The sequence below is a fragment of the Tursiops truncatus genome, chromosome 20 (assembly GCF_011762595.2).
Source record: "Tursiops truncatus isolate mTurTru1 chromosome 20, mTurTru1.mat.Y, whole genome shotgun sequence".
Taxonomy (NCBI): Eukaryota; Metazoa; Chordata; class Mammalia; order Artiodactyla; family Delphinidae; genus Tursiops; species Tursiops truncatus.
This window is the reverse complement of record NC_047053.1, coordinates 38,010,105-38,031,677: the sequence shown is the minus strand read 5'-3', so window position 1 is coordinate 38,031,677 and position 21,573 is coordinate 38,010,105. Positions and strand designations below refer to the sequence as shown.

The 21,573-nt window shown below is 45.3% G+C and overlaps 2 protein-coding genes across 12 annotated transcripts in view; both read right to left on the bottom strand.

Annotated features, from left to right (window-relative positions):
* Window positions 1–685: 685 nt before the first annotated feature.
* Window positions 686–20,381, bottom strand: CDC6 (cell division cycle 6). 4 transcript variants are annotated; one of them, XM_033848311.2, is made up of 12 exons: window positions 20,134–20,381; window positions 11,793–11,983; window positions 10,665–10,946; window positions 10,341–10,540; window positions 9,914–10,089; window positions 8,955–9,061; window positions 8,048–8,187; window positions 7,101–7,201; window positions 5,865–5,929; window positions 2,719–2,921; window positions 1,904–2,044; window positions 686–1,599 (listed from the first exon to the last, which is right to left on the bottom strand). In XM_033848311.2, the coding sequence occupies exons 1-12, from the start codon at window positions 20,379–20,381 to the stop codon at window positions 1,510–1,512; spliced, it is 1,944 nt and encodes a 647-aa protein (XP_033704202.1). In that variant the 3' UTR covers window positions 686–1,509. The 4 variants fall into 4 exon arrangements, with proteins under 4 accessions (XP_033704202.1, XP_033704203.1, XP_033704204.1 ...); XM_033848312.2 differs by lacking the exon at window positions 20,134–20,381 and adding an exon at window positions 12,758–12,890; XM_033848313.2 differs by lacking the exon at window positions 20,134–20,381 and adding an exon at window positions 12,695–12,808.
* WIPF2 (WAS/WASL interacting protein family member 2) overlaps window positions 13,703–21,573 on the bottom strand; it is a 45,498-nt gene continuing 37,627 nt past the window's right edge. For all 8 annotated transcript variants that reach the window (XM_033848315.2, XM_073797151.1, XM_019939364.3 and 5 more), the window contains 2 exons: window positions 20,715–20,816; window positions 13,703–20,476 (listed from right to left, as the gene is read on the bottom strand). In XM_033848315.2, the coding sequence (XP_033704206.1) occupies window positions 20,436–20,476; window positions 20,715–20,816 (143 nt within the window). In that variant the 3' untranslated portion in view covers window positions 13,703–20,435. The remainder of the gene's footprint in view (window positions 20,477–20,714; window positions 20,817–21,573) is intronic.

The following is a 21,573-nucleotide window of genomic DNA, read 5'->3' as shown; positions in this document are numbered from 1 at the left end:
GCGCTGCTACACACACCGGTGGGTAGTGTTCATTTCAGAGGGCTCTGTGTGCCCTTCTATCCCATACCACCTGCTGTAGACCAGATCACATTGCAAGGATACAGTGGGCAGCATGAACGAAACAGTGGCCAACAGATCATTTGTACACATATCAAGTTCTCAAACCCAAGCCATGTTGGGAAGGCGGGAGGAGGCACAAGAGCTCAGGGAGCAGCAGACTTGGTCACTGGCTCTCAGACCATTCATTCATAGCACACATGGTTTGCATTCCAAGCATTTGCTCGAGTTATAAAAGTACAGCAACCTCCCAAATGAAGCAAACTTAAGTTTCTCTTTTCCCCTTCTCTCAAAACTACCCCAGCCCTATGCCTGCACTTTCGAGGCAGTCAGTGTTATAATGGTGCCCTCTGGCGTCCCCGTCACAAATTGCCATTTAATGCCACTGGAAACCAAACCCAGAAGAGAGGGGAGACTTGAGTAACCGTATGGATGCATTTACCTAGAAGACTGGGAAAATGAGGTGTCATTGAAAATCCAACCCCAGATAAAGGCATCTTGAAACAAGTGGCTTCATCTGAGGACAGCCAGGACAGTGGGACAGTTTGGGGAGGATTTTCACAATTTTCACATTGCCTTCTGAAAGTCTGAGCTCTCCTGAAATGTGACTGCTTAAGAAAACAAAGAATGCAACTTGAAAATAAATATATTCACAGCCTGTAGTCACATCCTCCTTACCACCTCCACAAGCTTGGGGGTGCCCAAGACACTCAATGAGTCTTTAACATGTCACAATGTGGGGGCTTCCTGGTGGCGCAGTGGTTGAGAGTCCGCCTGCCGATGCAGGGGACACGGGTTCGTGCCCCGGTCCGGGAGGGTCCCACATGCCGCGGAGCGGCTGGGCCCATGAGCCATGGCCGCTGAGCCTGCGCATCCGGAGCCTGTGCTCCGCAACAGGAGAGGCCACAACAGTGAGAGGCCCGCGTACCGCAAAAAAAAAAAAAAGTCACAACGTGGAAGTATGTGCAACATGAACACAGTATACTCCAAACAGAAAGACATTCTTTGATCAAAGTGTCCTCCAGATCTCCACGTGGACTTGCTGATTTTCCTGGATCAACCCTTTTTTCATTCTTCTTCCTCTAGTCCAAAAATTCTTTAAAATACACCAATGTTTGAGGAAACAGAGATAAATATATAAACTTTCCACAGCCTAAGTCTGTATACTTGCAAGCATGTTGGTTAGAGGCACACTAGAGGTAGAGGCAGTGAATGTAATTAAAAAGGGTCTACTTGGTTGTTTTTAATGCATAAACATAATAAGACCCAAAGATAAATAATTCTGTGCTAATATTCACGAATTTATAGCTTAAATTTTATCAGTTTTAAGTAAAAAAGGTCATGTTTGCTTTCAGACCTAAGCGTATATAAAGTAATAAAATGAAGATTCCATCCCTCTCCAAATGCCAGCCAGATACTTTTAGGCAGAGTATTAGTATAAAAGAAAAGAATTTAAGGCAATCCAGTAGCTAAGATATTTCCAACTAAAGCTTTGTCCTTCAGAGCATGCTCTATTTCCTTCTCTTCAATCTTCAGAGACACCTGCAAAGAGAAAAGCACTTTTCATGGTGGAGAACTCACAAAAGCAGTTTTTATTACACAAACTTCTACCGTATTAAACTTGTCTCACAAGAGGCAAGCAAGTTAAACACTGCTTTTGCAACAGCCCGAAAAAATAAAAAATCTCATTCATACTACAGCCCTATCTTCACACACCTTAAACCCTACCTAACAAAAAAATTGTTTATCTAATTGTGGTCATTTTTAAATCTTTACTTTAGCAAAAGATAAGCTCGCCAAAGCAGGACAGTTAAAAGCAATGTCACAAAGAAGCAGTTCGTTGTACCTTTGCGAAACGCGTTTCCTTGTTTTTCTTTAATCCGAAAATGCCTCTGGCCTCCAAGAGCCCTGAAAGTGACAAACACTCTGACTGGTCCACAGCTGCCACCTGCTGTTTGCGACAGACGTTACTATAGGCTTCATATAACTGAGAGGAAACAAGGGAGAACAAATGTTGCTTAAAGGTCATATCTTTTTTTTTTTTTTTTTTTTTTTTTTTTTTTGCGGTACGCGGGCCTCTCACTGCTGTGGCCTCTCCGGCCGTGGAGCACAGGCTCCGGACGCGCGGTCCCAGCGGCCATGGCTCACAGGCCCAGCCGCTCCGCGGCATGTGGGATCTTCCCAGACCGGGGCACGAACCCGTGTCCCCTGCATCGGCAGGCGGACTCTCAACCACTGTGCCACCAGGGAAGCCCAAAAGTCATATCTCTTGTAACCCTGTAATCTTTTAAAAGAATGTGAATCTGGGTTTGCAAAATAGTTATCTGAATACCCTAATTCTCTCCCTTTTCAATGAAATCCTTGAAAAGGCATTTTGGAGATACTGCCAAAAACCTATACTGTAATGCAAGAAAGGGGCTTTATATATCTCATAGGGAGAGGCAGAAATAAAGGGGAGAAGATTAATGGTAAAGTCTCAACCACAACCCAAGGGAAATAAAGTCAGCTGCCTTTTACATGATACCAGTACTTATTCTTACTGTTAAAATCCATTTTTAATTCACATCAGCTGGAGCGTGATAGGCCTTTTGGAAAATATCTGCTCTGCAAAGCAGATTCTCATCTCCACCCCAGCTCCATCTGCTGAGATTCCCAACTAACCTTCCCCAGAGTGACCTCTTTGGTTTTCAGCTGCCTGGTCAAGAGCAGCAAAGAGCAGACCAAGATCTTCTGCTGAAGAGGGAAGGAATCTTGTGCTCCTTCTTGGCTCAAAGTCATTCTGTTTCCATCAACTTCCGAAATGACTTGTGATATGTGAATAACACCAACCTGCTTGGGAACCAGTGACTCAGAGGGTGATTTACCTATAAAGTAAATAAATCAAGCTTAATTAGATTTTTAAAATATTGTGGGTATTGAGACAGATGATATTAAGTTTTAACAGAAGGAAATTCAAGAGCAAAGCAGAAGTTCCAATTCTGTAACTAGAAGCCAAAGGATGAGACAAAATGTGATCCTTAGAAAGATGCCAAAGTGTGACATGACTTGGAAAGTACAGTTATCCTTCTTCTGGGCAGAACAGTGAGCAATTTTATCCTGTAGAGTGCAATTTAATGTCAGAGAGACAAAATCCACCTCATGAAAGAATAAGGACCAGACAGAGAACCAATGTACTCAGCCTTGCTTGGAAGGTTCCTAATATCTCAAAGGCAAAGGATAGAACCTTGAAACAAAGATGGCTGGGCCTGGTCTTTTTTTTTTTTTTTAAATTCATTTATTTATTTTTGACTGCGTTGGGTCTTTGTTGCTGCGAGCAGGATTTTTCTTGTTGCGGCGAGCACGGGCTACTCTTTGTTGTGGGGCGGGCGTCTCTCATTGCGGTGGCTTCTCTTGTTGCAGAGCACGGGCTCTAGGCACACCGGTTTCCAGAGTTGTGGCTCGTGGGCTCTAGAGTACAGGCTCAGTAGTTGTGGTGCACAGGCTTAGTTGCTCCGCGGCATGTGGGATCCTTCCCGGGCCAGGACTCGAACCTGTGTCCCCTGCATTGGCAGGCAGATGCTTAACCACTGTGCCACCAGGGAAGTCCCTGGTCATTTTTAAAGGCTCAAAAAATTACCTAATATTTCAAATCAAATGAGTGGCTAGGGGACTTCCCTGGCGGTCCAGTGGTTAAGACTTCACCTTCCAATGCAGGGGGTGCATGTTCGATCCCTGGTTGGGGAACTAAGATCCCACATGCCTCACGGCCAAAAAACCAAAACATAAAACAGAAGCAATATTGTAACAAATTCAATAAAGACTTTAAAAATGGTCCACATCAAAAAAAGAGTGGCTAAACATGGACAATCCTACCTAAGTCCTCTAGATAGCCTCCCCAAATGACCTCTGAGGTTGGGTTCATTTGCCCAAGCTGATCTCCAGGAGAGCAACACTTGAGAAAATGTCACTGGATATCTTAGCAGATAGCACCATCTCAGAGTCTGGAGGTTGGGAAACTGCCAACAAGCTTCGGAGGATTGTGGCCTCATTGTTTGGACACAGGAATTGCAAGACAGGGGAGCGATTTGCTCTGTAACAACCTTTGCCTAAAGTTACTTCCTGAGACCAGGTCAGTTGTCTCACAAGAGTTTGCTTCTATTTCATGATCACAAATGGGATGCTACCGAGGACTAATCATCATGGAGAAACTGGAGATCAGCGATCAAACAAGCAGAATCTTAAAGTTGAGAGGAATTTAGAGGTCTAGTCTCGCTCCCTACCAACAGCTGAGTCTCTTCAAAACAATCCCAAAAAGTGGTCACTGGGCTTCCCTGGTGGCGCAGTGGTTGAGAGTCCGTCTGCCGATGCAGGGGACGCGGGTTCGTGCCCCGGTCCGGGAAGATCCCACATACCGCGGAGCAGCTGGGCCCGTGAGCCATGGCCGCTGAGCCTGTGCGTCCGGAGCCTGTGCTCCGCAACGGGAGAGGCCACAGCAGTGAGAGGCCCGCGTACAGCAAAAAAAAAAAAAAAAAAAAAAAGTGGTCACCTATCCAGCTTGTGTCTGAGTATCTTCAACACTGGTGTACCCACACTGTGTCAAAGCCCAGTTAGTGCTATTTATTGGAGAGTGTCCTCTTATATTTATTTCAAGTCAGTCTCCCTATAGCTTTCTAGAGCCATTAAAAGCTAACCACACCGGGACTTCCCTGGTGGCTCAGTAGTTGAGAGTCCGCCTGCCGATGCAGGGGACACGGGTTCGTGCCCCGGTCTGGGAGGATCCCGCGTGCCGCGGAGCGGCTGGGTCCATGAGCCATGGCCGCTGGGCCTGCGCGTCTGGAGCCTGTAAAAAGCTAACCACACCTACCAGAGGTCAAAAGACAGGAATTAGATTAATAATTTATGACAGGAATTCACAACCCCTTTTAGTTGTATGTGTGTAGGCGGTGCTCACAGGGTCCACCGATAAGCCTAAATGTTATTGGTAAGGGAAAAAAGGGAATAATGTGAAAAGTTGAAGAGAAACCAGTATCTAGTCTATGCATTGGCAAATATTACCTATCAGTCTAAGCACTAAGTTTGGCTAATTCTGAAATACTTTTATTAATTTTCTTTCAACAAGTTGATGAAAAAAAGAGTTTTCTGTGGAACTATGGTGCTAGAAACAATTTTAGTAACACTCAACCAGTGCAGGAGTGAAGGAAGAAACAATCAAATCAGACTGTCCTGTTTCTAAACATTAAGAATGGATATTAAACACAAGATATGTAGTTCATGGACATTTTACATCTGCCATAGCTAAGAGAACAAGGTTGAAGGAAAGGAAAATTAATTTTGTCATTTTTGTAAACGGCTGCAATTTACCGTAGCAATACTATCTTTGTACCTCCACCCTCCTAGACTTGTTTAAAGGCTTGTGATATCTCAAGTTGAACACAATTCTTTCCTGTCTGACTCTCTTACTTCCCAGGCTTTGCTTTCACCTATGTTGAGATGTAAAGTGCACTCAACGTAAGTACCCAGAGAGAAGCTGATCCAACCTTACTGTCTAGTTTTCATTCCTAGAGCTTGGAAAGAAAACTGACTCTGTCCCAACCATTCATGTAACACCCTGGAGAACTCATTTCCAGTAACACATGGATTATAGCACTGGCAGGCAAGATGGAAATAAAGTGGATGAAATTGATGAAAAACACGACACCCGTACACAAATGGGTGAGTGTGGATTTAACTGTGGATTTAACTATGCTCATTTCAGCTCTCTATCTCTTTCCTCAGAGAAGTTAAGCTTCCAATTATAAAGGAAGACAAAAAGGAGATAAACTACTCACATTCAGACAGTGGTTTGAGGATAGTCTGGCTTTTGACATCCGACTCTACAATTTCAATAGCTCTCCTGTAAAAAAAAAAATTTCTAAAATTAATTTAGGCTGAGCCAAACCAAACACCACACCAAACCACCAAAGCTCAAAAACAGGCACATTAACAAAAAGCAACATGTCTTATAACTTTAAAGCCCCCAGACAAAACTGGGTTATGTCTCAGCTCCAGGGGACTTAATTGCCTTGAAATAATTCATGGACCAGGGAATCTGAGAAACTTCAACACTACATGGTTTCCTATTACAGAGGCCAAGTAAGTCATCGTACACTGAGCCAATGATAACATTTTGAACAAGGAAAACCTGTCATGGATGGGAGAGAGGACACGTAGTGTGGGTGCTTGACTAAGAGAGCCAGTACCGCCCATACACACCAGACCTAAGAGGAGGGTCGTCAGTTATCTCCGCACAGGATATGTGTAGGCTAGAACCACACTGGCCTACTTGACTCTTGCTCATAGTTGCAGTCTTTACCCAAGTAGTTCGCTGACTAGGGGAAACTTTCAAATCCAGGATGACACCATCTAGCAATAGGAAGAGCTTACTCTCCCACTGCTCTCTCCAAAGTACTTTGCCCACAGGAAGCCATAAGCCAGACCTGGATCTTCTGCATCGCAGTAGGGGGAAGTTGGACCAGCGGGCCAACACAGCAAGTATCATTTTAATGGACCAAGTGTCCCTACTGGGAAGGAAGAAATTTCATCAGTCAGCACAGAGGCTTTCCCCAGCAGGAGGGGCCGGGGGATGGGAAGGGAGAGAGAGGTCTGGAGTACAACTGTGGGGGACCACCAACTGGAGGAAGGGGTGCTCACAAAAGCAAAGGAAGGGAAAAAAAAGTCTAAAGGCAAAGATGGTTCAGGTCCATAAATAAACCTGCTTGAGACCAGCTAATGGAAAAGTAAACTGGAGTCTTTTTTAATACAAATGTAATTAACCAATCTATAATCACCACAGGGAGTGCCAGCAACATCTCATTTGTTTCTCCCTCTGTAGGTAATGGACTGATAATGTTTCAGACATTAACACCGGTGGAAATGCAGAGCTCCCCACTGAGAAACAAGTCCTCCTTTCTGAGCGTAAAAAGTGGCAGAATGGAGCCTCTTAAGCCCCATTCACTTGAGTTACATGAGACAATCAACAGCACTTCTTTTTTTTAATAAAAGCAGCCAACAGTGCCATAACTCACCTGCAAACATCTAGCGCTTTGCGAACATCTCCCGAAACAGCAGAGACTTTGCGGGCACAGAACTGAATGGCAGCATTGTCCAGGACCTGATCTTTAGATGCCTTTGAACAAGACATAGAAGATGACAGTTTGAACTATAAGACTTCCCCTCTGCAATTTAGGTCCCAGACTTGATTGACCAACCTTTAGGGTCTAAGACGCCTTTTCTGCTTAGAAGTAAATGGGGATTTCATACATTTAAGCATTTTGTAGGAATGTGGTAGAGGTTCACAAAGGGAAAAAAAAGCACTTGAAACTCAAATTAGCAAAACTAAACTAAACTAAAATCTATTTGGTCATTTCCAATAGAGAAAGTGTTTTCATAGGTCCTATTTTATAAATTTATTTATTTATTTAGGGCTGTGTTGGGTCTTCGTTGCTGCGTACAGGCTTTCTCTAGCTGCGGTGAGCGGGGTGGGCGGGCTTCGTGGTGGGCGGGCTTCTCACTGAGGTGGATTCTCTTGTTGTGGAGCACAGGCTCTAGGCACTCAGGCTTCAGTAGTTGTGGCACGCGGGCTCAGTAGTTGTAGCTCGCGGGCTCTAGAGCGCAGGCTCAGTAGTTGTGGCGCTTGGGCTTAGTTGCTCCACAGCATGTGGGATCTTCCCAGACCAGGGCTCGAACCCGTGTTCCCTGCATTGGCAGGCGGATTCTTAACCACTGCGCCACCAGGGAAGTCCCCATGGGTCCTATTTTAAAAGGCCATTAGAGAAGCATTTGGGTGACTCCTCTAACTCTTTTTATTCCAACACTAAGGCATCTAAAATGGAGCCAAGAGTAGAAATTCATATAAAAATGAATGGGCTATAGGAACTCCCTGTTTAGTAATGCAATCAAAGCAAAATATTTTTGAACCACCTTCACAGGTGATACAAGGAACACTCAGCTTGGTACAATGCTTGGCACTCACCTGATTAAGTCGATCCTGCAGGATAGTGGCTATCTGATTTTTGGTATAAGGTGGGAAGTTCAACAGCCGTGGCTTACATTTTTCTCTAGCTTGAAGCCTTGGCAGGATTCTGTCTGTGAGATCCAGGGTATTAGCAATACCTGAGGAGGAGATAAATGACACTAAGCATCATTGGTCAAATCATCGTAAAAGGAAAACCAAACCCTCTGAAAGCTGAATAAGGGACTTCCCTGGTGGTCCAGTGGTTAAGACTCCACGCTCCCAATGCAGGGGCCCGGGTTTGATCCCTGGTCAGGGAACTAGATCCCGCACGCTGCAACTAAGACCCAGTGCAGCCAAATAAATAAATATTAAAAAAACAAAAAAACACCCACCAAAAAACTGAATAAAATTTCCAGTTATAATCCAGCATTCCAACAGTTGCTTCGCACTTTCCCCCACCCCCACCCTCAATACCCATTAGATAAGATGTGTATAATCATCGAAGAATGCTCTTTTTGAGTTATGTTTAGAATTGTTCAATTATAAGCAGGATCAGATACTCCCAAAATCAATTGTCTCTGAAATGCAGCATTATGTCATTTCTATCCAGAGTTAACAAAGTTGACTTGACTTAGATTAAGGTTCCTATTATCTTATAGTAACTTTCTTATTTTGGTAAGAAAGCAGAAAGCTGGTGTAAGATCAAATAATAGTTGATAAGGGAATTCCCTGGTGGTCCAGTGGTTAGGACTCGGCATTTTCACTGCTGGGGCCCAGGTTAAATCCCTCGTCGGGGAACTAAGATCCCGCAAGCTGCATGGCACAGCCAAAAAACAAAACAAAACAAAATATGTGATGAATAAACTGAAGAGATTAGAAAAAGGTCTTTAGAACCACCATGTAACATAAACAACAGAGCACTAACCAATCAGCACCAACCGAGAATTGCTTAGCCATGGCCATTCAAACAGTGTGTACAGTACATCCTGCCCTCTGCTGTCCAGCTGATCCATCTCGTCCAACACCAACACACTACAAAAAAAGAGAAACAATTAGTATCCATGTTCACCTTAACTCTCCAATCTGTTTGATCTGGGCTGACACTAGGTCACATTCCTACAGCTAAGACCAGTTTGAAGGGCTTCCCTGGTGGCGCAGTGGTTGAGAGTCCGCCTGCCGACGCAGGGGACACAGGTTCGTGCCCCGGTCCGGGAAGATCCCACATGCCGTGGAGCAGCTGGGCCCGTGAGCCATGGCCGCTGAGCCTGCGCGTCCGGAGCCTGTGCTCCGCAACGGGAGAGGCCACAACGGTGAGAGGCCCGCGTACCGCAAAAAAAAAAAAAAAAAAAAAAAAAAAGACCAGGGCTTCCCTGGTGGCGCAGTGGTTGAGAGTCCGCCTGCCGAAGCAGGGGACACGGGTTCGTGCCCCGGTCCGGGAAGATTCCACATGCCACGGAGTGGCTAGGCCCGTCAGCCATGGCCGCTGAGCCTGCGCGTCCGGAGCCTGTGCTCCGCAACAGGAGAGGCCACAATAGTGAGAGGCCCACATACGGCAAAAAAAAAAAAAAAGACCAGTTTGAAGATCATAATCTGTCCCACCTCAAGTCACTGTTATGATGATACCCCCCATCATCACCAGAAAGTAACATACAGGTTTTTCAAGTAATTAGTTTAAAAACATTTTCCCCCAATTTAAAATTAGAAGGCTTTTGTTTTTTCTTTTCTTCTTTCCCTTTAAGCTTATGTAACTACCCCTCAGAGAGAAAATATAGGAAATGTTCTTTTTATGAGCAAACTGATACATTCAAGAGACGAGAATGTGAGTTTGTGGGCAATGGATCCTGCAGATTTTCACAGAGCAACATGCAGCAGAGCAATGCTTACATCATGGGGCCCTTCTCCGCAGTCATATGGTTTTCCAGTTTCCTCATTATGTCCTTCCCAGCTGGCCTGGATACTTCTTCCTGACAAATCTCCTGAGCAATGGCTGGGAATACAGCCTGGGCACTCCTCAAGGACATGCAATTCAGCATGATAGTTTTAAAGCTTTTCAGTTCCTTCTAGAAAGATGCAAACATGCGAGTTATTTTGGCCTCAGATAAAGGTTTGATGGAACCTGAAGTGTCTTTGAAGAGTTAACAGCATACAAGAGAATAAGGTCCACTTTCATTTGGAAAGATTTAGACAGTGAAATTAAAAATGTCTTATTTTGGGGAAAACTGCAGTGCCCTAAGCACTTCTACTTTTTCTTAACCCTTGATAACCAAGTGTCATTTTGGCAAGAGCATCATAATTCAGACTCTCAATGTACCTTGAGGTCTTGCAGAATTCGGCTTAAGCAGGCAGTTTTTCCAGTTCCAGGAGCACCAGAAAGATAAAGACTTCCAGCTTTCTTCCCACAGATGTGCTCCCTCAGGAAATTCCTGATGACATCCATCTCCTTTTCCCTGGCAGGCAGCTGATCTGGGACAGCTGTAGTCAGGACCTGCTTTGCTTGCTGGTAGCAAGTACCTGTGCCAGACATGAAAGGACAATTAGACATAACAGAGGTGACTGAGAAGACCCACCAGGTTTCACTTGGAATCACCAGCCATGTTTATGAGGCTGCACTAACAGTTGCCATGTAAGAACCAACCTTCTTGCTTGAGAAGTCTCAGACACGCAGATTCTTTCTCCAGTGGACATCTCTGCTCAGAATTTGTTGCGATGTCTTGACCTTTTGGAACTGAGGAACATATTTTGTTTTGGTGAAGTCTGGCTTGTTCTCTTTTGCTAGGAGATTCCGTTGTCAGCTGATTGTCAAATACCAATCTGCGCCCCTTAGATGTATGTGAGCGAGGGGGACCATTTTCTTTCTTGCTTTGCTTTGGTGGAGAACAGGGAGGTAAACGGGGAGTGTTACACAGGTTGTCGTCACCTGAAACATTAAAAGCAAAATGTGGTCATTCATAGCAGTGGATAGTAAAAGGACTTGGAAAGATCTCTGCATCCCCCCCAAAAAGGGGGATGAATTTCTATCACGGTCAGAACCACCAAAATAAAATGCCTCTCATCCAGAAGCAAATAGTGGCCACCAGATGGCACCACTGAGTCTTACTAGTTGGTAGAGGTTTTAGTGGGATGAAATTCTAGGATTGCTCTAAAACAGGGTTTCCCAACCTTGGCACCATTGATATCTTGGACCAAGTAATTTTTCATTGTGGGGGACTGTCCTGTGCACTGTAGAATATTGAGCAGCATTCCCAGCCTTTATTCACTATATCAGTATCACCCCCTCAGTTATGACAACTAAAAATGTCTCCAGATCCTACCAAATCACCCCTCATTAAAAACAGATGATCTAAAACAAGAAAGGAAAAAACAAACAAAAAATAATTTAAAAAAAAAAGGAAAGAAAAAGAAAGGATTACCAACCACTGCTCTAAAACAAGAATTGTCACCTGTTTTTCTTAATTTCACAACTAACGAGGCAAGTTTCAAAATACTATATAACTAACTGCAAGGTCGTTTAAAACACTGACAGAACCAAGTTCAGTATTAAGGAACTGAAGATCAGACCTATTAAGTAGTTCAGAAAGTGATCTCAATAAGTAGCTTAACTCTGAAGTTCAGTAAGCACTTAGCAACCATTCTGAAAATAACCAAAGGGAACAGAGTGGTCTTAACTGAACTCAGGAAGCTGTTTCAAAGGCATCTTATTATTGAGAAAGAGAGGTCGAGAGCTACCAGACAAAAAGTTGTACTCAAATAATGGATAGCTTACCCAGACGTTTTCTGGGGCTAAGAGGCAGAATTTTTGCACAAGGAGAACGGGGTATGGCCTGGACATTTGCCAGTTCTAGTTTGGTGTCACTGGAGTTTTTAGCTTTGTCCAATGTCCGAGGCTGTTTCTTTTTTGGAAAACTGATTGTAGCCTGTGACTGGGAGCGGGTTTGAGGCATGACGGCAACACAGCTGCGTACAAAAAAGAGAACAGGACAGCCAGTCAATATGTAAAAGTGAAGAAAAAACAACTAACATGTAACTTATACCGAAGATCGAAATTCATTTCATAAGTAGATTATATTGTAACAATATTTTAGCATTTAATTTTGCTTCATATCCGAATCTATGCAACAATAGCGAACACCACCTACTACGAGTAAAAGGCTGTCATAAACATTTTAGGTATTAACTCCTTTAAGTTTTACAACCACCTTAGAGGTAGGTACTATTATCCTTATCTTAATGATAAAAAAACAGAGGCAGAGAGGCCCAACGTCACAGCAAAGCAGGATATAAGACCAGGCATTCTGGCTCCAGAGCCCAAATTTTTAACCACTCGAGACATACAATAACAAGTTGATCTTAATTGGCGTCCATAGTACTTCTACCCCCCTGGCTCCAGGCACGGGGTACATCGTTAACACCAGCTTAGCCCAGCAGCCTCCCACATTTACAGGCTTCCTCAAGCCCTCACTCCGCACTCAATCCCCGCTCTACCCAACTCTCGGCCCCACATAGCCCCAGATGCTCGGGGAACGTCTCCCTCCTGCCGCACTCAACACAACTGCCAGAGCACTCCGAGGGCGCACGTCTCCCTTCCCTACCCCGACCTTCTCACCCTCCCGCGATCTGAGCTCTCCTCCTCTTACGGAACCCGCGGTCCTCGCCCTAGCCCCTCACCCAACTCCGCCGCCCCCCAGGACTCGGGCCTCCTCTCCTTTCCACCTCACAGTGCTGCGTCACCTCAGTGCCGGCGCCTTCTCACGTCTCCCACAGAAAACTAAAGGGACTGTCCACGACAGGATCCTGGACAAACACCACACCGTCAGCCGGAAAGCCCAGACGCGCTCGCGCCAAATCTGCACAGCCGCAGCTTTCCCGCCTCCCGCCAAAGCCCGGCCACGTTTCTGATTGGGTGTCGCCAGAGCGCCGCACGCCTTGGCCCCAGCCCCCTCCTTCACAACCAATCAAGCGGGAAGGCGCACAACCAATAAGAGAGCCTCAGGTCTCAGCGCCACCACGAGGCCACGCCCACCGAGCCGTAGGGGCAGTCTACATCCGGGGCCTCGGCGGAAAGATGCGCGCTTGCGCCGGGGCCGACTGAGTGAGGCCCGGCGGGAGCTGTAGTTTTTGCCGCTCGCGACTGTATTCCCACGCCCTTCCTTCAATACCTTCTCACTGCTGCACATACCCATTTTTTCCTTACCCTAATGGGCTATATTTTCAGAGAGCTACTACATAATACCTGCCATTATTTGGGCGGTTCTGGGTGCAAGGTATGATGCTAAGCGCTTTACATATCTAATGCCCAACACTGCAAGACACAAAGCAAATGTGCCAAGGGTTGGTTAAAGGTCACAGAATTTTGGTGGCCTCGAAGGGCCTAGGTCCATTTCCTGACAACCAAAAGCAATGTTTCTTTGTAAAGTTATACATACATAACATAAATACACTGCACTTCATCACAGTATCTCCCTGATTTGTGTTTCAAGGGTGAGAAAAAGGGCCAGGCCTTTGCTTTTATTTTGTTAAAGATAAGAATACGATATTCTGTGCACCTTCCTATCATTAATCCCATTAATCCACACAATGTGGGGAGTGGAGAGGATTATGGCCCCTTAATTTTAAAATATATATATTTTTATGGCTAAATACAAGGGTTTCAGGGCCAGAGAAGACCACTACAGATGGAGTGGCAATCTGAACTTTTAATGAAAAATATAAATTAAAGCAGTAATTTACAGGCCAGCTTCCAATGCTAACAACCCAGGTTCCACTAAAAACCCAAATCCAATTCTAGGTGATGGTAAGCATGTATCTGTCATCCTTCAATATCAAATGAAATAGAGCAAGCCGAGAAATAGGGAAACAATAATACAATCAACTTAATTGTAGTTCATTCATATAGGAGATAAAAACCAATATTGAGTGCTTGTGTGTGCCAGGGGCTGAGCTCTGGTATTTTACCTATATCACCTTATTAATTCTCACAGGCACCCCCATGAAGTTGGAATTATTTCCATTTCACAAATGAGAAGACTGAAATAGAGAGGTTGAGTAAATCTGCCCAAGGTCACACAACTAGTAAGTGGAAGAACTGGAATTCAAACTCAGGAAGTCTAACAGGAGATCAAACTCCTGACCACTTAAAACATACCGAGGGGGAATAGACAGATGCAGGTTTTAGAGGGAGAGATGGCAAAGGAGCACATCTGGGGAAGGCTTTCTAGGAGCTGAAAACTACAAGAGTGAAGAGCGTAGGCTGCCACGAATGGAGAAAGCGCTACCACAGAATGGAGACTTTTTTACCAGCTGGTATTTCTGATCTCTTAACAGGGGAACAGAACCTAGAAAGAAGCAACTTTCACTGTTCATATTTATTTTTATAACCTGGACACCTAAAACTTGTCCTTCATAACCAGAAATGGTAGTAACAAGTGCCCAGCCAGCTTTTAAGGGATGGTGGTGAACAACTACCTCAGTTACAGTGGGACAGAGGGGGCAGAGGAAGCCATGAGTACTTAACGTGCATATTGGAGCCTATGAAGGCATTCACCAGGAAATATAGCACCAGTCCAAGAAAAGCCTACAAGAATAAGTGACTATTGTGGAAGCAGGCAGAGAATCACAGAACGTCCAGATTGAAAGTTCTCTAAAAGGTTACCTAGTTGAAGTTTTCTCTTTTCACTACTCCACTAACATGATGAGCATACCATCATACTGTTTCTCGCTTCTGTGCCTTGTCCTTGCCGTTTCCTATGTCTGGAATGCCAGTCACCATCCTCCTGCCCTCGCTAATTACCATAAAGCCTTTAATGCCCCGCATAGGTTTCCCTTGGTGGCTGTCCTGAAGTCTTCTGCTAGACTCTGAGCTCCTTGGAGGCAAAGACCATGTCCTATTCGTCTTCATATTGTCGGTGCCTGGCACAGAGTAAAATACGCAATCAACGCTTGCTCAATGAATGGAAAGGACATTCCTGCCAAGTCGATATCCATCTTTTGCTTGAACATTTACAGTCCTTTAAATCTCACACCCCTAAACCTAGGAGTGGAGAATCAATTCAATTATGTGTAAAAACAATCCAGACTGGGCTCCAGTGATGTCAAAGATGAAGCATTTCCCCATAGTTATCCTCTGGGGTGGTTAGGATCCTGAGGTTGACATTTTAGTTCTCTTACCTCTGTCTGCAGAGTAATAGGAAGTCAGAGACAGGTAGCTTCCTTGCAGTAAGTTGCAGTTAGTGGCTGGGCTGGGCCAGAAAATACTTAAAGAGGCACATTCACCATAAGCGGCTATGTCTTGGTAATAATTAAGGTGGGCAAACTAGTGTCCTTATCACTTGCTAATCCATACACGGTGTCATGGAGGAAGGGACCAAATGACACAGGAAGAACCTGTCCGGCATCCTTATGTGTGTCTGTGTGCGTGCGCGTGTGCACTGGCGGGCACGTGCACACGTACACAGACTAGCAATACCATCCCAATAGGACGGAGAAAGCTTATAGGGTTAGGAAGTTGAGAGTCATCTAGGCAAACTCTATTTGAGGGCTATTCAAAGTCACAGGAGGAACAATTAAATCAATAAATAGGTAGTTTATTAATCATATTAATAACAATGATGGCTCAAAGAATCAGGAATTCAGCCAACCTGGCAAATATGGATGAAAATGAAAGGAGGCCCTTTTTTCCCCTCGCTCCCGCACCCTCATAGGTTTTTATATCAAACTGTGTGAGAGTGGCTCATACACACACCTATTATGAACCAGTATGGGAAATAATTTCAAGACCTTTGCTAGTGATGAAAGTGTAGATTAAGCTCATTAAATCTTAGTGGTGATTATGTCAGCTGACCACAGTAAGCAGAGAATGTCTGGTTCAATTCTGACACCTACAGTCAACGTTCAAGAAAGCCAGCTAAGATTTCAACTTAAGCAGTGAAGAAAAAAAGGCAACACCCACATAAAAACAGACACAGTCTGCGTGTTCTGCCTTCACCTTTTCTTCACACTTCAGTGTGAGAATCTACCACACACACAGGTGGAAAGAAGCATTAGGGATATAAGGAAAGGACACAAGGCCAGGGGGTCTCCTGAGTTCCCTGGAATCATGGGCAAAGGGGAGTTAGGTGGCAAATATAAATAATGACCAACTCTATCAGAATCACCCAGTCAGCCTGGCTAACTGGAACTGTGACTTTCAAAACACAGCAGGAGGGGAGGAGAGAAAACTCCGAGGAAGCTGCAGATGCTTCTGCCCAAGTTAGTATTTCTACTTTCTCAGAGGATCTGGAGTCAAACCAGTACCCTAACCGGAGGCAACAGATTTTTCTCTCTTCTATGCCACCACTTGTGGTGGTATTCCAGACAAGACTACACAGTTTTCAGGTTTTTTGCTTTTGTTTTTAAGCAAGGTTTAATTACACTGCACGGCATCCAGAAGAAAGAAATGTACCAAAGAATCCAACCTGAGACCGGATTATACACTGTAGAAGGGGGTAAAGAAATCAATGCTAATTGGGAGAGGGAGCCCCGTAATCAGAAACAACTCCAAAATAAATCATACAATAAATTATTTTTTAGAAGAAAAGAAACCAATCCACATGCAGACAAAGATGGACGCACACATACATACATACACTCTTCACGCACGTCACTCTAGTCTTTTATTCAGTGTTGACGATGGCTCCCATGCTGGTCGCCGTGGAAAAGGACAAGGGTTAGACGTGAGAAGAGAAGGCTCGGCCCCGCTGCCACCAGTGGAATGAGATTTAAGACCATTAGAGAGGGAACCCACTAAGTTGTCAGACAAGAGGAGAAAGAAGGAAACAGCAGTTATCAAGGAAGATTTTAATTGCTTCAAAGAGGGAGAGAGGAAGAAAGCACAGAAATCTAACACAAGTAAAGGCACAATGAATGTGGAGTTGAATGGAACCAAACCCTTCCTTTGGTTAAAATTATCCTTTTTTTTTCTGTATGTGTTTTGAAGGTGGTTGTAGTTTTGCTTCACTTTGCTTTTAAGAGACGAGTCTCGAAGGCAGAGTTGTAATGCCTCCCATTCCCTAAAGTAGGGTGGCTCACAGAAAGCCACCCTGACCACGTACAGCCAGGGACTGAGATTCAACAGGGAAAGAAAGACTACAACTGGAATGTGAGGAATCTGATTTGCAGTTGATTGCAGGTTGGGTTTCCAGAACAGACAGCTCAGTGTAGTGCCACCAAAGGGCCTCAGATGCCCTCTACTCCACCCAGAGCTCTGCAGAAGGGAAGGACCCTGGAGTCATACTTCACCCCCACTCCCATAAGCACTCAGCCTACAGATTATTTCAAGTGATCAGGAGAATTAAAACACACCCCAACCCTGAGTTGCTCTGTAGCAAGTCTATTTACAATTTTATCTCACCTCTCCCTGGAGGTAAATTTAGGTTTCAAGAGGGGAAGCTATGGGGTGAGGGGATGCCCCCAGGGCAATGGTCAGTGGCTAGTCTCCTTGCCTTTGCCAGTTCAGAGGGCTGGGATGAAGTTTTGGAGACAGGAGCCTCTTGTCTGTTGGGTGGGATAGCCCCTAAGTGCTCTCACTCTGCAGGCCCAGCTGGGAAAACGCTGGGCCTCTGCAGCTGGAGGAAACCCCCACGATAGAGCAAACCACACCTGGAGCACCACAGTGCTGCGATCCAGGTCTGGGGACCAGAGGAGACGGGGAGAGGGGCATCTAGCTCATTTAAAAACCTGCAGACCACTGGCCTGCTTCCCAGAAAGGGCGGTAAGAAACAACTATGAAGTTTTTCCCACCCGAGAAAAACATCATAAAACCAAACCCACACGAGGGCTTTTAACACAGCTTCTTTGATGCCTAGTTGGGCAATGTCTCTTCCTTCTGGGAAGGGATAAGGGGGTTAATGGGACTGGGCAACAGCCTCAACATGAGACCACCCAATCTTCCACTGAAGAGATGACATTCCCACAAGCAGATAAAAAGAGCAGTTTAAAAGGTGAGAAGTTTTAGTGCTCTTGTAGCCAGCCCACCTCAAACCTATATTACAAGCTTTTTACAGCATACAAAATAGATCAGTAACTATGAGGCTCACATTCCCATTCATCAATAGTAAATATACATGATAATAAATCTGTTATTAACACAGGGACCAAATAGGGTATAAGGCAAAGACATTTAAATAGGTACTGTGTCATCAACATGCTCTGAAGAAGAAAATCCATCTGACTAGATCTAGTCCCAGGCCTTTTTCCATGAGGCCAAGAAAATGAAAATACAGTCAATACCCACGTGACACAGTCCAAATGCTGGGGAATATGAGGGGCAGCAGGTCATACGGGAGGAAGATAGTAGCCCCAGTGAAAAGCTGGGGTTTGGCTTTTACGTGTGATGCTCATTTCGATGCTCTATGTTTGAGGAGTGAGGGGAAAAGAGATACGCTTTGATAACATTGTACAAAAGGCATCAACTCCCATTTCAAAAATAAATGGGAAGACTTCACAGTCCAAGTTCAGTAACTGGGGTCAGCATCTACCCTGGAACTCTGCTGCAGTATCAAGTCTTGTACTTTGTCCTTTTCCCTCCACTAACATCCTCTCTCTAAGCTCCACTGGCTTCAGGATGCTGGGGGGATACTGCTGGGAGGTAACTGCTAACAGATTTGAAAATAAGAATGATAAGTAAAGAATGATTAGAAAAACCGTGGTCACAGACCTAATCATGGTTTGCCCCAACAGTCAATATGGTCCAGGGGATGGCAAAGGATCGCAGACCCCAGATAAATAACCCAAGTTGAGAGCTCTCTCATCTAGCACTGGGAGCACTTGGGTTTCACTGGGCACCATGTACAGATCCTTCGTCTGTGATCCAACAGATAGGAAAGGTCCCTAGGACAGTTTAAGCCTGTGATGTATCTGATGAAAGCTCCTTTGCTCTCACTTCAAGCTTTGAGCAGCCTCTGCACTTGACAAGAGCTTTAGCAAACCAAACCAGCTGGATGTGGAGCCCAGGAGCTCCATCATGCTGTTGGAGAAGGGGAAGTCCCTGCACCACGATCCAAGCTCAGTTCCTACCTAGACTGGGAACCTTCATTTTCTCTGTGCTCTTTAACTAGGACCTGGAAGACGAAACAACATATTGCTGGCTGCCAGGGAAGATCAACTGGACTGAGGCACACCGCACCAAAGTCCTTGTGCTTTTGGCAGAGGAATCTTTGACTACCCCCATAAGCTTCCTCACCCTTCTCTACTCTGCTGTGCTAACCCCTGCAGTCTTGGGGTTGAGTGGTGCAGAAGGGAACAGGAAGAGCCTGCTCACTCAGATGGGCTATGAACTTCACAACGAGTGGGCCTCAGTTAAAGCCATCCACAGCCCGCAGAGCTGGTCCCTTCCACAAGGTGCTTCACCCTTCCCTTCTTCGTCATCCTGGAGCACCCATCAGGGGCTGAAGTTTCTGAACAGGGATGAAAGGGCCAGTGGCCTTCAGGGCCAAGCAGAGAAGACTGAGGCAGCCTCAAGGTCAAGGTTAAGGCCAAGGCCAAGGTCCTATCTTCCTATCTCTCACTAGAGGTTTTGGGGGTTTCTGAATCCATAATGAATGAATGAAAGGGACTTTTCTCTTGAGGGGATAGGTGGTGAGAGGAGGAAAAACATCCCTCAGCCTCAGCACCTGAAGAAATGGAGCAGGGAGCCCCAGAGGGCTCACATGGCTCCTGGTCCCTGTGACGCAGAGGAACTGACTAGCTCTAAAAGGACCCCCAGTTTACTTCACCCTCTCTTTTTATTAGATGTTTAGTTCAACTGATTAGTATTTAGTGTTTATATCCAACCTATTTCTGGGTATAAGCGTGGGGTGGGGTGAGGGCAAAGCCAAAATACCCCTAAAAATAAAGCAGACCCACTTCCTTGCCCATGCTCTAAACTTGACCTTTAAAACAGATCACTTCTCTGCAAACTCCTTTCCCATTTCACTAAAAATGCCCACCCCCAGAAGTCCTGGCCATGCCAGCCTCCTAAAATGATGAAATATAATATACCCACCAAGCTCCCCCCACAGTGGGTAGGAGAAGGTAGGAGTACCATTCTCCACCCCGCCCCGACAATGAGTTCATTCATCACAACAAGGCACCTTTCCCCAGAGGAAAGCAGGAGACATGGAATCTTTCTCCTCATCTGGCCAGCAGGGCTTGCAAGAGGAGGGATGGATGCAGGGTTTGAGACCCTACTGTCAATATAAAGAGTCCGGTCACCAAGTCCAGAGACGAGATGCATAGATGGAGGTGAGCTGGGTGGACGCTTGGAGTCTCGAGGTTGGCTGCACTGGAGAAACACGTTAGGAGCTGTCATGCAGGTTTCAGGGAGAATGGAAGGGACCATCTGAGAAGAGGAGAGGGTCCATCCTTTTCCTGAGGAACAGGACCAAGCCAGGCTTCACCTGAGAATGGGCGGCAGAGGTGGGGCTCCACGGGCAGCTGAAAAAAATAAATAAAAACCACATACGCAAGGTCACCCACCAGACCCTGAATAACTCAAACATTCCTAAAATGAGAGACAGACAGGCTCTTCAAGCTAACCTTTAAAATCTGGGACAAGGCTTCGTCGTCTAAGAAAATGCAGACAAGGAGAAGCAAATTTTAAGCTAAGAAAAGCACACACCAATTCTACAGCCTATGCAATTATGGAAGACCTTCCATGATTCTCTTCTCTCACCTCGGTTTGTTTTGCTGGGATATATTCTCTGAAAGTGTTTATACTCTTCTGGAGCAGGAAAGTCTTCTACTGGATGGAAAGAATACTTTGACTCAAAATCATCTGCAAAAGGAACAATATTAATTCATATCGCCCTTCCTCGTGCTCCCACACACCTCTCTGCCACTTCTGACTCTCCCCATACTAGTCTCCCGGGCTTCCTGATGTACCATGAGCGCCTGCCTTGCCCACTAAAGCAAGGTTCGTGAGGGCAGCAACAGCATTACTCTCTGCACCTCGTACGCACAGTGTGTTCAAAGGCTCTTTACGTTAAGGAATGAGTCTTTGAACTGGTTCTTTAAATCTTTCCACCCCAAACCAGGCACATACCAGGAAAGGAGCCCAGCTGTTTGCCTGGCAGGAGAAGGAAATATAGTTCTGTCTTTCAGTAACATAGTCATGTTAGAGACTATCACCATGGGAAACCAACTGAACTAAATCCACAAATTGGCAGAAATTAATCTAAAATGGGACTATATGCCACCAGCTAGGGAACGATCTGACCAGAAAATTCCCTTTTGGCCCAGGCTCCCCTCATTGAGCTCTGCAACACAGTCGGGATGGCCATGTCATGGCTCCCACTCCCACTTTCCATGGCCCCTCCACAAGAAGGCTCAAATGTTCTATGGGTGTGGCTTGATCACATTCCAAAGGGCATATCCTCCAAGCAAAAATACTGGTCCACTTAACAGGAACAGACTAGAGCAGGGCCAGAGAAGAGTCAGCCATTAAAGAATCTACAGTGTTCAGGCTACAAGGGACTGTGCAGATCCTTCCAGACTTCCTCAACAGAGGGTCTAACAATACCTGATGGACAATC